At 38.7% G+C, this 16912-nt stretch overlaps 1 protein-coding gene across 1 annotated transcript in view; it reads left to right on the top strand.

The window, feature by feature from the left end:
- Nucleotides 1-15841, top strand: part of fam135b (family with sequence similarity 135 member B) — a 38814-nt gene extending 22973 nt beyond the window's left edge. Inside the window, exons 8-20 of the mRNA XM_068333855.1 lie at nt 2902-3061; nt 3573-3622; nt 3910-4065; nt 4749-4822; nt 4914-5068; nt 5863-7750; nt 9179-9345; nt 9657-9748; nt 9873-9970; nt 10875-11026; nt 11217-11327; nt 11864-11977; nt 12064-15841. Coding sequence (XP_068189956.1) covers nt 2902-3061; nt 3573-3622; nt 3910-4065; nt 4749-4822; nt 4914-5068; nt 5863-7750; nt 9179-9345; nt 9657-9748; nt 9873-9970; nt 10875-11026; nt 11217-11327; nt 11864-11977; nt 12064-12269 — 3423 coding nt within the window. The 3' untranslated portion in view covers nt 12270-15841. The remainder of the gene's footprint in view (nt 1-2901; nt 3062-3572; nt 3623-3909; nt 4066-4748; nt 4823-4913; nt 5069-5862; nt 7751-9178; nt 9346-9656; nt 9749-9872; nt 9971-10874; nt 11027-11216; nt 11328-11863; nt 11978-12063) is intronic.
- The last annotated feature ends 1071 nt before the right edge of the window (nt 15842-16912 follow it).

Genomic DNA, 16912 nt, shown 5'->3' with positions numbered 1-16912 from the left:
TGTCCATGCTCATTAACTCAACAGTTTAAGTGCATTATTGCACAAAAATTATCCAGTTACTATTATCATAGATATTATTCATGATATTTTTTAGTTTGTAATACTTTATAATGCTATAATTATTTTATTACAGTTTAGTAGTGTAACTGCTATCAGAACAGTATATTAGAAAAGTCATGCCAGAAATTCACAATTAACACATCTATTAACTTTAGAGATCTACTAAGACATTTTTTAAATATTTCCTGGCAACAAGTTTCTTTTCAAATAATATGTTCATGATCAGGGTCCGCAACCCGCCATAAACGAAACAAGCAGTAGACTGTAAATGAATGAATGATCAGGGTTAATCTCTAACCTTTTTTACAGATATGAGATGTTGTTATTTCCATACTGCAATGGAACAATTCGGTTATATTTCAAGTGTAAAGTATGTCTTCACAGAAAAAGTAAAATAATACCAAGAGCTACACAGTAACCAGACAACATTTATGAAACTGATTACACTATGGGCATTCACCTCCATACATGCACATAAGGAATGAAAGAAATACACATTCATAGCTTGATCAATGTCCAAAGATGCAGAATCAATTGTAATTATGTTGGTTCAAACATTTTGAAATCATCGGGTTCTCACAATCTTTTTCAAAAAGATTTTCCCAAATCTGTTAGCAGATATTTAAAAAATGCAGGAAACTTTGAGTTACAACACAAGAGCTATTTGTATTATCAAATGAAAATATTGTCGGCTTTTGAACAGCAAGAACCTTCAACCTTAGGAGTTTAACATGGCAATCATAAGATCCTCTTGTCACACATATTGCCTAGAGAAAATAAGCCTCTTGCCATCAGTGTAGATGACCCTCTTATTTACTGCTACTTATCCTTGATTCTGATTTTCGAGAGTGCCTGCACTATTTTCAATTCAACCTCAACATTAACAGCAGGTCCAGTTCAGATATTTGATTTTACACATTCAGTTACTTCATTTGTGTTGAATCTGATATCTTTATTGATTTTTTTTTCCTGTTTGTGGATTCACATCCCTTCTTCCACTTTATTTAAAACATGCATCAGTCAGGCTCCTCTAGACGTCACAGTCTAAACTGTAAATCTTAATGAGTGCCCTGTTGGCCCCCACCCTCCTCTTCCTCTTGGTTTTTACTCCCACCCCTGGCTGAGCGCTTTCATAAGCTGTGCGTTTAGCCAAGCGGGGGGGTTCGTTTGATCACAGTAATGAGTTCTGCTCACATGCGCCACGTACCAGATAGCTGCAGCTGAAATTTTCACAGAAGGAACCCTCCACCCTGAACCCTTATTTATTTAGAGCATTTCACCTCCGGCTACTGTACATTTTCAACACTTCCCCCATGACACCTCTTCATTTCCTCTTGAGTGTATCCTTACTAAAAAAAGTCATCATGTAGATTTATTATGACATCAGCTGGGAAATGACTGAAATAGTTTACTCTGTAGTCCACAGTGAAATTTTTAAAGGGAAATTATGTTGATAGTTGTTATTTAGGTAGACTGAAAGCTAACATAGAAATTACACCTCAATTCTCCTTTGAGAGGCTTTTCCCTACCAGTACAAAACATTTTTAAAAGCAGCAGTGATTTGTATAATTGGATATCACTCCAAATTGCAGTCGGGAACAGCAACAGACATAGGTGTACTGTCAGGTGACGTGAACGTTTTCGTACATCCCTAGCATTTTCAGTGTAAATCTATGATTTTAGGATAATAACTGGCTCATCTTGAAATAGCCATTTTTCTCTGCCCGACTGATCCAGGCAGGCCTCTATAAAGGTAAAGAGAATTAACACAGTACATATACAGATGTTCCTTCCTGGTTCAAGTATACTGCACTACTGCAATTACAGAGCACGCACAGGTATGATGATAGGGCCCAAGACTGTGCTTGCTTGAGGCAAATTGCAGCACACATCCAGATACATGAGCATCAGATGCCTTTCCACGCTCAGAGCCCTACGGGCGCTACCAAAACATCACAGCAATGAAAAGAACTCACTTGGTAGCAACCTGTAAGCAGAGAAGACCAATAAGTGGTTACATTCAGAGTTCCCTGACTTTGTTTTATGACTGCTGACAAGTACAATGATAGTTGTTTGGTAGAAAACCATTAGCTGGTCAGGAAGATGTACAATGTGATTGTAGCATCGATGTGATTTGTAGATGTTTTTTTACAGAAACGTGACATATTCATATAGACTGTGATATTACTCTGTTGAAATACAAATGAATGTTATTACTCTTTTGGTAGAGAGCCACCTGCTGGAAACATGGTCTGTATTACACAGCAGAGGAGCCCCGTTTTTTTGTTTTTTTTGTTTTTGTTTTAATATTTTCTGTAGCATCTTGTTGCTGGTCTAATATAGCTCTGGGAAGTGACTGACTGGATTCTGGCTCTACATCTCATCTTCATTCAAGTTTTAAAGGTCATCATGACGATGTGTTACATCTTTACAGCTGATATATACACTGATTTAGTTTTACAGCTCTTAGCAAGTCGTATTTAGCGTCCATTTGTTTTTAACATCCCATTTTATATCCGAAGCTGTTTAAATAAATCTACTGGACTGTAAGAAAGTTTCTTGAAAATGTTTCGCCTCTCATCCAAAAGGCTTCGTCAGTTCTATGTAGGTACAACTGAACCATGACCTGGATAACTGAGAACATACACAGACATGTCATTTGATGTTCCAAGGAATTATACAACACATTTCTAATCAGACTCTCATGTAAAGACATGATCTGTGGCAGTAGTGGCTATAAAGTTAAAGGATGCATGCATATCCATTATAAAGGCAGACCGTTTTCTCACAGTTGACTGACCTACATAGAAGCTGACATTTCCTGTGTCTCCTTCTCTGCAGGGAAGCTTTTATGTGTCCAGTGAAAACTGCCTACAGAGAGCTTATACGTGGCACCAAAGGCTCTGCCGCCTTCTGTTGGTTGCACACAGAGGTCTTCATACCTACTACACAGCATTAATGAAGGAAGTCCCACAGCTACAGCAGACCCCACTCAACTCAGGTGAGTACTGTATACTCGCTTTTATTCAAAGTTTCATTTTTACCCCTTAGGAATGTTTACATATTTAATGTTAGATGGAAGCCCCAAACATGAATGTTAATATACAGTAAGCATTAGTATTCATCAACAATTCTGGCCTCATTTTCTGAATTATTATAACATATATAGCGTCACATTAATTCTAAAAAAAAAAAAAAATCCCAGTTTGGGATAAACCAAGTATATATATATCAATCTAAAAGCAAGTACTGTTCAGATCTTAGAATTATAATGCATATTAAAAAAATGTACTTCGAATGGCACAAATTTTTTAGCTCTGAACTATTGAAGTTACCTTCATTTTGTTCTGAATTGCCCCTTTATTTTTCTAGTCTTTGGTCTGAAAGAATAGTTTTTCAGATTTTTATAGTTCTTTTAAAATATTTTCTAAATCTACTAAATGTCTTGATGCTTGGGTCACACTTTGTAATGAAACATTTTGGACTCCACAAAAAACTTTTTCTTTCCTCAGAGACCCTGGATGTAGAAGAAACTCTAAATCAGCTCACAACCGAGTTACAGGTACGCTTGTTCAACAAAAATACATGCTGTATCGATTTAAAAGAAAACACTGTTGCTGTTTGTCGGCAATGGAGGATAAATTCTGAGTAGTTGAAAACAGCAATACTAAAGAAAGAACTATGCATTTTTGATGTTGTTCATTAGCTACTACTTCAAAGGGAGGGGAATAACTGAATGACGAAATATTAAAGGATTTTGTAAGTCATCAAACCAGTCAAAGAGACTTTAAATAATCACGGCTGTCAGGTGTCTAAACATAATTTTAAATTATGTGTGGGCTCCAACAGATGCAGGATGGTCGTGAGAAGGTAGCAGAGCAGATCAGCAGGGATGTGAGCCGGCTCTGCTCCCAGCTAGCAACTATGTGGAACCATTTCCTATCAGTTGCTGTGTTCAACCCCTACATCATCTCTTACCTGGCCAAGGAGCATCACACTCTCAGGGTGGGGGCGACACTCCAACAAAGACACAATTACACAGTACATGAACTCAATGTTTACTGTGTTCTCACATCAAGCATTCAAAACTGATTTCACAACATTGAGCGATGTTGACATTTTAAACATGAAATGTAGTTTGATATTTAAATGTAGTTTATTTTCATCAAAACTTTAGGGAGACCATAGAACTGTTGGCTGAAGGTCAGAATTAATGGACAAGATTAGGGTTAGGGGTTAGGGTTAGGTTTAGATGCTATTCTATTCTGTTCTAGAACTTGAGACCTACAATGGTTGAGCAAGCTAATATAATTTCAATTTTCTATCTAGTCACTGGGCTCTTATGAATATATGCCCTGAGGGGTTACTGTCATGTCCACCCATCAGTAGAATTAAGATATCAATTATAAATTGTTCTGTAATTAAAGTGCTTTGAATACTCACAAGGATTTATGTTACTCTTGAATATATATATATATATATATATATATATATATATATATTGCCAGTTGGGACCAGTGCTCATCTCTAATGAGGTGGCATAGAAGATAGTATTGAACCAAGCTTGTGTCACTGACTGGGAAATGTGATTTGACACTTATTTTGTGCAGAACTTAAATGTTTCTACCACCACTAGATTTGTAAATAAAAAAAAATTAAAAAACAATTTGTTTTTTTTTAAACCCCAGGTCAGGAGATTCTCAGAAGCATACTTCTTCACTGAACACCCCAAAGAGATATCACTAACTTTTCAAGAGGACTTGTAAGTCATGGCTCTCCCATTAAAAAAAATAATTAATTATTCAATAAAATGAGAGAATTGCGGTTTTTATGATATTTTTCTTCTGAGTCAGAATTAACAGACATGGCCAGATTGCTGTAGAAGTTCGGAGCTCAGACTATCTGACCAAGATGCCTCCTTTGCCTGTTGAGTGCCTGGACATTGATGGAGACTGGAACAGCCTACCTATCATCTTTGAGGACAGATATGTGGAGTCTCCCCAAACAGGTAATTGAAAAAGATCTTGAGGTTCAATGTACAGTAATGTATTTTAACTAGTACTGTCAGGCGATTAAAAAAATCAATCTAATTAATTACAGGATTTGTAATTAATTAATCTAATTAATCGCATTTTAATCTCATACCTGCTAAAGGCCCCCAAATAAAGAATTTGAATTCTAGGACATTACAAAATTGTAGTGCATGACTAATCAATAGAATACACCAAGAAGAGAAGATTTGAAATCCACATCCACATGTAAATTCACGTTGCACATATTCGTCCGACCACTTTCTTTTTTTGCTCAACATAGCTACTATGAATTAAAAGATTAAGAAAGCAGTCAGATGACGTACCATCATGACAGGCATCGATCGACTACTGGGTGCACAAAATCCCCTGTAGCACAGGTAGGCTAATCGATGTATTGTCACGTGATCACTTGCAGCTAGTGATGGCTAAGGGGTCGTGTCATCACGACTTGACACGATGTATCAAACGTACACAGTGATTCGTGGATGTTTGGCAAAAACACCCGAGTGGGCTTGCCTCGCTCTCCTGAGTCGCGTCCATCTCTGTTGTCAGTCACTCTGCTTTTGACTTGTGGCGCAGGTAGGAAGTGACGTCACTGCAGCCTACGGGTCCCTCAATGGGCCAAATATAAAATGTTTGCGCATTGACTTGCCACTCACGATGAATTTTTATAGCGCATTAAGTTGCAGCGTAATTAATTAATCTAATTAATGTGTTAAAGTGACAGCCCTAATTTTAACTATTAATTGTTGCATCCTTATTTTTCCAGAATGGGTATCACATGTGCCAACCACTGATGGACAGACCAACGCAGATCCTGCCATTAGTCCTGCCAAACAGATGTGTCAGAGTGTCCAGGGAGTCAAATCACCAGCAATACCACAGGATCCTATGGACAGCGATGACTGCATGGACCTGCCTACATATGTTTCATTTATAGCAGAGCAGAGTAAGGCCAGTACCAAAATCAGAAGCAACCGTAACTCCATTTCCTCTGTGGACAATTACTGTCATTCTCTAGCAGATATGTCAAACCTGAAAGAACCAAAGGAAAAATCGGATACAATCTTGACCCTCTCATCCAATCTCATTTCCCTCACTGAATCCAATAACAGCAATGAGGATTCACGTCACGTAAAACAAAGTCAAATCCAAGTTGGTGATGTCAAAAATGACAGCAACATAAGAGAGGGAGAGGCTAATGAAGAGGAATCTGAATTTGCTGTATCATTAAATCGTTCTATGGATGAAGAAAGTGAGGACATTCCTCTCACCAACCTACCCTTTGCTTCTATGCATCCAAATATACCTCCCTTTCTTGGTGATTCCAGAAAAGACATCACTCACCATGGGGGTCTGGTCAACTCCAAGATTATGAAGCGCTCACCCTCAGTTATTTCTGACTCAGGCATTGAGAGTGAACCCAGCTCCGTAGCATGGCCCCTAGAACCTGCTCTTCAAGGCCGGCGTACTCTTGATTTTTCCAGTGAACGGGAGATTCTACAACAAATTGTGTGTCGCCATTCAGTTCACCGTGGCTCTCTGGAAGGCCTGCAAATGGAAAGCAATGGCAGCCTTCCAAGTGCCGGTATACAGGCTTCGCTCACTTCTATTAGCTCGCTGCCCTACGAAGAAGACCAACAGCAGCAGCTCAGCAAATTGACCAAGTCAGTCTCTGCACCTCAGATAAGTAGCCCAGAATCTGCTGAGGAAGAAAGCATGCTACTTAACCTAGAAACAGACACTAAGATATTAGTGCAAAACCAGGATTCACTTAGAATCAAGTGCTCCTTATTGAGCAGTGACTTGGAATCAGAGCAACCTGAATCCTCTGCATTAGATACTAATTTCAGAACAAATCCTCGCCATATTCTCGAGGGTAATATTAAGTCTGATAAGTCAAACCCTCTACAATACTTGTCAGAGGCATGCATAACCAAGCCAGAGTTAAGTGGAGTGTCTGAAGTCTTGCTTTTACAAGAGTCTGTAGAAGACCCTCATGTGAAGGAAAGCACTGTTATTGGTAGCCAGGGGGAGAAAATGAACCATCAAACACACATCAGTGAAGTAAATACCTCAGTGGAGGATGTGCATCTTGTAGAAATGGAAGCAGTGCCCTGCAGGTGTGGAAACAAACCATGTGTGCATAAAGGTTCAGATGATCAGAAGAGAAATAACACCAGAGAAGAGAGACAAAGTTTTCATCCCACTGACCTGCTTACTGACCAAGACAGTCTGGATCCCTCAGGCCTTCAACAGCCCATTGACCTTCCCAATAGCAACACCATCACACAAAGGCCAAGTGACCTTACAGGGCTCATCGTCATTGATTTGACATCATCCCCTGAACCCAATGGTATTTCAGCCTGTGAAAAAGAGCATCTAGACTGCCAGAATAAGCCCTCTAAGATTCCGAACACTGGACTTGCCTTTGTTAATAAGAAAATGGTTGAGGTGGTAAACATGTCAGTGTCATGTGCCCCTACCTGCTTGCCATTTTCTTCTGTTGTTAGAGACTCTCCATCCGTCACTGGACTGTCTACTCGCCAAGCTACCTCACCAATCACCCATCAGCCTCTGGGCTCCTTTGGTATCATCTCCTCTTCGTCGCTCAATCCCCTGAACATGGATGATGAAACCAATGAACGTATGCTAAAGTGAGTTTCATGCTATCGGTAAACTTCTCGTTAGCAGAAAAGTAGTTCAACATGGATTGCAAGTGGCACAATGGTGCAAATTATAGCACTATTGGGTCACAATCAGGAGGTCCTGTGTTGAAATCCACATGCAAATAGATTAATTGGTGACTATAAATTTAACAGAGGTGTGAATATGAGTGTGATATGCTCCAGCACAACCAGGACCCTCGACAAGACAGAATAAGGGCAGAAAATGAATGAATATATTCAGGTTCTGTAGACAGGACTGCTTTGATCTTAACTCTTTTCTCTGTCTACATCAACAGACAGTGACACTGACCATCAGCTTGACAGCAGCTTGCCATATAATGCAATAACAGCATCAGACCGTATCAGTCCTTTCTTTGCTATCTAATGTCTCTTTCCTATTTATTACTAAGGATGCATGACTCCCTTTGTACACTTATTTGCTTAACAAGCCATAAATACATTTGTGTTGGGAGAGACATAATGGTGTTATGAGACAGAACGAAAAAGCTGACCAAGGTCCTTATCTTTACCATGGTTTGCAGTTTTAGTCTGGATAAAATAGTAGATGTCAAAGAATAGTTAATAGTTTACTGAGCTATGCCTACAAGTTTACCTTGAAGTATAAAGTACACATCTCAGTGCCATTTTCTGCTTGGAGCTCACATTGATGAACAAACTTTTCTGCTTATAGACTAAGCTGCTAAAAGATATTCAAAATCACACTTTTTTGTCCAATGACAGAAATTTCAGTTTGGTATTACAGATGCATTATAGCATGTTCAAAAGTTAGATATTTACCTACAAGCATGTGATAATAAGATCCTTTCTGACTTGGGAGTCAGTAATTAAATGTGTTATGAAATAGGCAAATTCTCTTCCAAGTGGAATTGTTTTAGAGGTGGTTAGAGAGAGTGCAATCTACACTAACTACAGAAAACAAGGCCAAAACACATGGCTTTTGACATGTGGTGCTATAGCAGAGACTCGTGCTTGGGATTCTGAATGTAAACAATTGAAAACAAGGTGAAATGCTTATACCACAATGTATAAAATCACATCAAATGGTGCAGACAAATCAATAAGGATCAGCCAAAAGTATTTATTTTGCCTTTAAGTCTGCGAAAGTCTGCAACCTGGCAGGATGACAGGGTAATAAAACATCATGAGTCAGCAGGTTTGCACAAAAGTGGCAGTTGTGACCTAAAATTAATTAATCAAATACAGAATTACAAAGCAGGTTTGTCTTTATTTGTGAACCAAATATAAAATGTAGGAGTGATTCACCTCTGGCTTCACTTTGTAGTCTTGCACATTTTTTAAAAATCTGACATTGACATTTTATGCCTATGTACGCAAATAGTGTAATGCATGGTTTTCTATGCACATTTTTTTAAGTATCATGTCCTTCTTCTGCAGTTTGTACAAAGCAAAAAAGGAGCTGTTCAAAGAGTTAAGCTTTCATGCAAGCTTATACAGCGATCTCCCTCTCCTGGCATCAGATCTGCCCTACTTCCCCCCTGAGGAGGATGATGAGGAGTTTGATGATGGTATACACCTTGTGGTGTGTGTCCATGGACTTGATGGTGGGTACAGGTGATTGTTATGTTTCTCTAAAGATTAGTTCTTCTGAAATGACATAGCAGCTATCAAACAACACATCTGTAATGTACTGCTCATCTTTTTTATCTTTTTTTTTTTTTTAGATTATAGTGTCTTATTAGCATTATACTGTATTTGTAATGCAGTCCTTAGAGTATATCCTACTGGTTAAAAAAAAAACACTTCTTTGTAGTCTTTCATAAACATATTCCAGGTGTCTGTTAAATGATTAATGGATAGTTATCTCAAGAGCTGAGGCAGAAACTGTAAATCTAAATTTCCTTTATGCTTCCAGGAAACAGTGCAGACCTTCGACTGGTGAAGACTTTTATTGAATTAGGGCTACCAGGATCCCGGCTAGACTTTCTCATGTCCGAAAGGAACCAGGTACATTTGTAGATGACAGCGATTTGAGAAAAATTATACCACGCAAAGTCACATTTTCTGAAAGTGCTTCAGATTTCTTTGTAGAGGTCTGACTGCTGTGACTTACTTTCTTGTTTCTCTGCAGACCGATACATTTGCAGATTTTGACACCATGACAGACAGGCTGCTGGATGAGATCATTCAGCATATCCAGCTGTACAATCTCACAATTGGCAGGATAAGGTCAGATGGTCAGCTTTTGTTCCTGTGCGGTACATAACTGATAACTCAGCTCTTGAGTGAATTTACTGAGAGCAAAGCCAGAACAGCAGCCAGCATCCACTTGATCTGGTCAGTAGATGGCAGCAAACACTTAGCATTGATGAACAGACTCGGCATCAAGCTTGAATTCATTGTTACGTGATAATAAATAGGACGTACTTTCGCAAACTGGGCAAGTGGCACAAAATGGATAGAAAGCTCTTATCGTACACTGCCAATAAGTTTCTGACTTTCATTTGATGGACTGCACTCCTTAATGAACCACTGTGTTGCCTAGTTCCAATCAAATTGAGCCATTCATCTTCCTGCTTAATTGCCCTCAATGTGCCAATGATTTCTTTTTTCATAAAAAGTTTCTACTTCAGCTTGTTAACTTTCTTAATTGTTGCATATTCTCTAGAGGGTATGCGTCAAATGCAAAAGCAATGGACTGCCGCCATAGCATCTGTTTTTTCCCTACATTTCTTTCATATTAAGTTTAGTGGGAGACAAATGAGACAGAGCAGACATGACATTATGGGATTTTGGGTGTAGCTGTAACGGTTTAGTAATTAAACTAAGTGACACAAAGAGGTTCATGTATCTATGTAAGTCCCACTGGTGTTTGTTTGAACACTATGTCCTCTATGTGAGTTTCATTTAATTCTCATTGCCTTTGAGAATCTTTAAAAAATTAAGAAGTTCATGAATTTTTTACCATTTACTAACGTTAAAGCTCCCTACAACTTCATTTCAAGATGTTTGTATTTACAAATGAGTCATGAACATTGTCAGCCTTGGTCAGCAGCATCAGAGGGCCTTTTTCTCTCTACCTACTCAAATTGCAAGTTTATCTCCCTGAAAATTGTTTGTCTTTGGCCAATAGCTTCATCGGCCACTCTCTCGGGAACATCATCATCCGTTCGGTGCTGACGAGGCCTCGCTTCCGTTGCTATTTGCCCAAACTACACACTTTTCTCTCGCTATCTGGCCCACACTTGGGAACACTGTACAACAACAGCACGTTGGTCAGCACAGGTGAGGCCACCAATCAGGTGGAGGATAAAACACTGCAGATGTGCTGTATTTACGATGCAGTACAGCACTGCATTTTGATGTTCTTTGCTCCTCAGCATCTGGCTTTTCATCTAAGAATATCATCCATGTTTGTGTGTGTGTGTGTGTGTGTGTGTGCGCGCGCGCGTGTGCGTGCGTGTGTGTTTTCTAGGTCTGTGGTTAATGCAAAAGCTGAAGAAATCTGGATCCCTGCTGCAGCTCACCTTCAGAGATCACAGCGATCCACGGAAAACGTTCCTGTACCTCCTCAGTCAGAAACCAGGTACAAGCTAACAACAGGCAAATGTGAAACAGAGTGCCTTGACTGCCTTGCTTAAAAGACTGTTACTTGAAAGAAATTCTATTCAGATGTTCATGAAAATGTTGTCAGTTCTTTTTTGTTGGTGAATTTTCTGTACGTGTCAGCTCACAAATACTCAAACCCCTGCCAGCAAGCTGAGAAAGGCCTGTGAGAGGCCTCCCCACTGTGTGAGTGGAACAAAGCAGTCGTTTGTCACACAGGATTGAAGAAGATAAGCTTGAAAACACTTTTTTGCCCCTCCAGCACTGTGGCAGGCTGACAAAATGATCCAAACCCTGTCATTGGAAACCCACAAGTGTACTCACTTAAAAGCATGCAGACAGGAGACTCGAGAAAAAAAATGCAGTTTATCATATCAAGCCTGTCATTGTACTTGTGATTGCACTTTGCATTTTACAACCAATGCATTCATTTCTTCTGTCTTCCTTTCCTTGTCATACACACAAACACAAGCACACTGCAGTTTCAATTGCTGTCTTATTTTTATTTCCTTTTAGGGCTCCATTTCTTTAAGAATGTGGTGTTAGTGGCGTCTCCACAGGACCGCTATGTTCCTTTCCACTCTGCCAGAATAGAGATGTGTAAAACAGCTCTTAAAGATCGGACCACAGGTCAGGTGTAATTTTGTCAATGTTAATTAATGAATATCATTTGTGTAGTAGGACTAACTGGGCCTCTCCTCATTTTTGCACTGAAGGGCCCGTGTACACCGAGATGATCAGCAACCTCCTGCAGCCACTTGTGGAGGCCAAAGACTGCCGGTTGATCCGCCAGAATGTATTCCACGCACTGCCCAACACAGCCAACACCCTAATTGGTCGTGCCGCACACATTGCTGTCTTAGACTCTGAGCTTTTTCTGGAGAAGTTCTTCTTAGTGGCAGGGCTCAACTATTTCAAATGAAAGTGCTAGTGCTGCAGATTTAGAGGACGGAACCTCCTAGTGGCTGATGAAGTCCATTTGGAGAATATGGTCTTGTCAAGATGTACAGTATAGATAATGTATTCATCCCTGGTGTCCAAGATGCAAGGCCTACATATCACATTTGTTAGGATCATCAACAGCGTTTATTTGAAAGAAATAGAACACTGTTTAAATCTCTAACTCAGATGTCTGAATTTGAAGTGTAGTCATGCAAATCAAGTGATGTATCACACAACTGATTGGAGATGTTTTGTTGTTCTTTTGAATAACCTCTCAACCAGAACACTAACAGATGCTAATTGTGGCCTATGGTGTTTAACTAATTTCCCTTTAGGGTTGGTTTACAGCCTGGATTACACCGATAATAGTGTTAAACTGTCCCTAAAACCTGAGGCAATAGATATGCAGCATTTACCCTCTTGATTGTACACAAATAATTGTATTGTACAGAATGAAAAAAAATAATATATTGTTTAAATTATTTTTATCTACATGAGTTTATGTGTAAGTAGTTCATCTAAATGTGATCTTTGTTAGAATATGTCAGATGAGAGTCAAAGTGTTTCACAGGTAAACAATGACATCATTGTGTTACCCCAGGTAACTTATGATCCAGTCGTGGATAACTGATTGTTCCTCACCTGATCTGTCTTACATCAACTCAACTCATTGGTCATGACTAGCTTTCATAAAGCTACAGCATAAGTGAGCATTACAGTAATTATTTATGGTTCGACAGGTTACCTTCTGTGTTATTTTTGTCCTTAAATTATTTGGTTAAATTGCTTGACTGAAAAGCCTGAACAGTTACATAAATTATATCAATTTTGAAAACTAGCAGAATACTAGTAATCATAGGGCTGTTGATTTTTTTTTAAGCAATAGCTAGCTTCTCTTTCAGCTTTAAATAGCTTCCTCGTGCTAACCACATTATTTAATTTGAAAAGCATTTAAAGATGGCTAAGGGCGGCACGGTGGCGCAGTGGTTAGCGCTGCTGCCTCACAACATGGCGGACCCGGGTTCGAGTCCCGATCTGTGCGGAGTTCGCATGCTCTCCCCGTGTCTGCGTGGGTTCTCTCCGGGTTCTCCGGCTTCCTCCCACCTCCAAAAGCATGCGCTTCAGGTTGATTGGCCGGTCCCAAATTGACCATAGGAGTGAGTGTGTGTGTGAGTGGTTGTTTGTTTCTATGTGGCTCCGCGGTACACTGGTGTCGTGCCCGGAGTGTCCCCCGCCTCACGCCCTGAGACTGCCAGGATAGGCACTGGCTACCCCGCGACCTGCGTTAGCGGATTAAGCGGGTTGGAAGATGAATGAATGAATGAATTAAAGATGGCTGCTGTACAGAAAAGTCAGAGAACATTCTAAAATAGCTCCATTCAGTTTTGTCTGCTATATACCGGTATTCATATTGTCAAGCACTGCAAAGTAGTTCAGAGAACTTTTTTTTTTTTTGCCTTTTCCTGTAGAAACTAAAAAGGCTCATCTGATGAGGACTGATGAGTTATGCAAATGAATAATCTTTGATATTGATAGGGTTGCTATAGTGCAGTGCCTCTTTTGCATAGTTAGTGTTTTGTTTTGTTTTTTAACTATGATTGGATTGCTGTTTAGGTGATATTAGCAAATGGTGCATTCTTTTGATGGAATGTGTTGCAGCAGCGTTGAGGCAAAACTATAGAATTGTAGCTACCAATAAAACACGATAAAGATCCCATGACTTATTTCCATTTCCTCCCTTGAATCATTTGACAGGAAGGTAGGAAACAGGCTTGCTGATATGATTAATGACAAATACGCACACATAATGTGAAAGTAAACACACTATCCATGACTATACAGTTAAATACTATGGTCTGATGATCTTCACTTTCTTAATGACCCATTTGAAAATTGTCTCCATAAAGATCGATTGCATAATACAATTTGGAATTCAACATTTCTTAGATGCCATAAATCAGGGTGACATTGTTTGTTTTCTGGAAAACTGGGTGATTTTAAAAACAACAGCTGAGGTTCTCTCTCTGTCATTTCTACAAACTAGCTACGGCTTAATGCACGATAATAGCAGGCATGCACCCTCACAGCAGCCCCTGTCAAATGTTATTGGACCTGTGTTGACATACTGTATGTTTATCCTCCCATCGGCTAAAGTAAATGGACGCCCCACCCCAACACAACCTTTGCTGTCACATTCATACCTGACACGGGAGATGTCATTTATCAGAGGGGACTGTTTTCTCATCACAGCGATACTCATCACAAGATCTTTACATTTTGGTATGGGAGAACTGTTATTCGCAATGCTTCAGATGTCTCACGTCCAGCGATGGCTATGCATCAGCTGTACATGTACATGATAAGCTATATTTAACCTTTGCACTAGCTTGACAGCAAGTGCACTTTATTGACAACTTTAAATCCACTTATACTGTTTTTTACAAGAGCTGAACCACTATTTTTTCTGTCTTTTTACAGTACATACACTTTAGTTTAGTTCTGAAGGTCACATCCTTCAGAATTAAATGGCTATTTTTCTGAAAACCAGCCATGGTCATATGTTTTGGTCCTCCATTGTATTGTCTTCAAAGAGTACAAAAGGTGACAGCCTAAAGTGCTCTCTTTTGTTCTCAAGCAGTATCTGTGGTGCTGCACTGTAAGCAGACTGTCACCATGATTGACTCTAATCAAATGGGCTCCTTCAGGGTGCCAAGATCGTTCTCAAAGAGCCACTAAGAAAAGCTGTGCACGCAATATGCAGGAGTTGCCATGCATCATGCATCAGTTCTTAACGCCTCCCTTGCTTTAACGCTCACGAACACACGCTGTATATGGATGAGGCTTTAGCCTGTTTGTGTTTAAGGCCAGGTATGTTTACTCATGGGGGACAGGGGGAATCAACACTGGTAGAAAATGTTTGCCTTGTTGAAATTGGTCCCACCAAGGGCAAAATCGGTTTGGAGTTGACCATGAGATAGATGCCTCTTCTGAAAATGGTTTCCGCACTTGTAGTGAATTTAAAAGAAAAAAAAAGTATTTAAGAATTCAATTAAAACTCCTTTTTGTTAAATATTTACTTTTTTATGACTCATACATCTGTGTATTTATGCCACTGTAATAGTTGAATGAATTCAGAGGTGATCCATGAATCCAATATATCCTTGAAAGTGCTGTCAACCTTCAAAAGTAGCTGACTTGAACCTTTTTGTATTTGATTGCCCTTTACTGATGATCCGTCTTATTGTGTGAGTGTTTGTGTGTGTGTGTGTGTGTGTGTGTGTGTGTGTGTGTGTGTGTGTGTGTGTGTTCATGTTTGCGTGTGAAAATAGATATTACGTGATTGCTCATTGCTAGAACATCCAGGTGTTTGATCTTAATGTAAAAACTGTTTAACATGTATAACATGTTTTTATTTCATTTTCTTATTGTATGACATGTAAAATACAGTAAATAATAGTTCATCTGTGCCAATACTACTGTAATATTTTTATATGTGGCTGATTGTATTGTACGCATTCCTTAGTAGCTTGTGCCCTATGTAAAAATATAAATACAAATATATCTATCTATATCTATATCTATATATATACATATATATATACATACATATATATATATATATATATATATATATATATATATATATATATATATATATATATATATATATATATATATATATATATATATATATATATATATAGTATTATTCAAGGTGAAATAAAATGATCTTTTAAGTAATAATTTTGCCCACTGACCTTAAATTTTATGTTTGCTTCAAAATCTTTTAACTTCTGTACTTGTAAAATTGACCAGTATTCCTCTCAGTTTATTTTGATATATACAGTAAGAGAATACTCTCAAACAGCATGCGCTTCAGGTTTATTGGCCATTCCAAATTGCCCGTAGGAATGAGTGTCTGTGTGCATGGTTGTATGTCTTTATGTGTGGCTCCGCGGTGCACTGGCGTTGTGCCCGGAGTGTCCCCCGCCCTATGCCGCCGAGATAGGCTCCGGCTCCCCGTGACCCGCTGCTGCAGATATAGCGGTGGTAATCTGAAGATGACTGACACTCAAAGAATATAGAATCCTTTAATTTTTGGGGGACAATCTTAGAAATTATTTGGTATTTGTAAATTTTGTAGTTTAAAAAATATTGTACATTCACATTTACATAAAATATTGGAATGTTTTGTGAAGCATTCATGAAACATTGATAAAGGGATTTTGATTTTGTAAAATTTTGTTTCATCTAAGTAATCAATCGCTCAATTTTTTGCTTTTGCTTTCATGCTATTCATAGCTTGCCATGATATAAATTATAATAATCAAATTAAGAACAAAATATTGTTTGTAGTTTTAGACAACATGACCTAATAAAGCAAATTTTCAATGGTGAAATTGAAATTCATTGTATGCTTATTTAGGATAACTCCAAATGAAATTCAAAAAACTCAAACGAAGATGTGTGTGTGTGTCAGGGACTCACTGAAATGTTTCTTCTCTTGTCAGTAACAATCATGCGGCAACAAGCTTTGTTAGAAGAAAATACTGTATATAATGTTTTTGAAGACTATTTAACAATCACAGTCTGATTGTGTTGATTTGAAACAAAAATCAAATT

Source organism: Antennarius striatus, chromosome 14, assembly GCF_040054535.1.
Source record: "Antennarius striatus isolate MH-2024 chromosome 14, ASM4005453v1, whole genome shotgun sequence".
NCBI classification, from domain to species: Eukaryota; Metazoa; Chordata; class Actinopteri; order Lophiiformes; family Antennariidae; genus Antennarius; species Antennarius striatus.
Note: the sequence above shows the minus strand (reverse complement) of the source record. Positions and strands in the feature narration are given on the sequence as shown.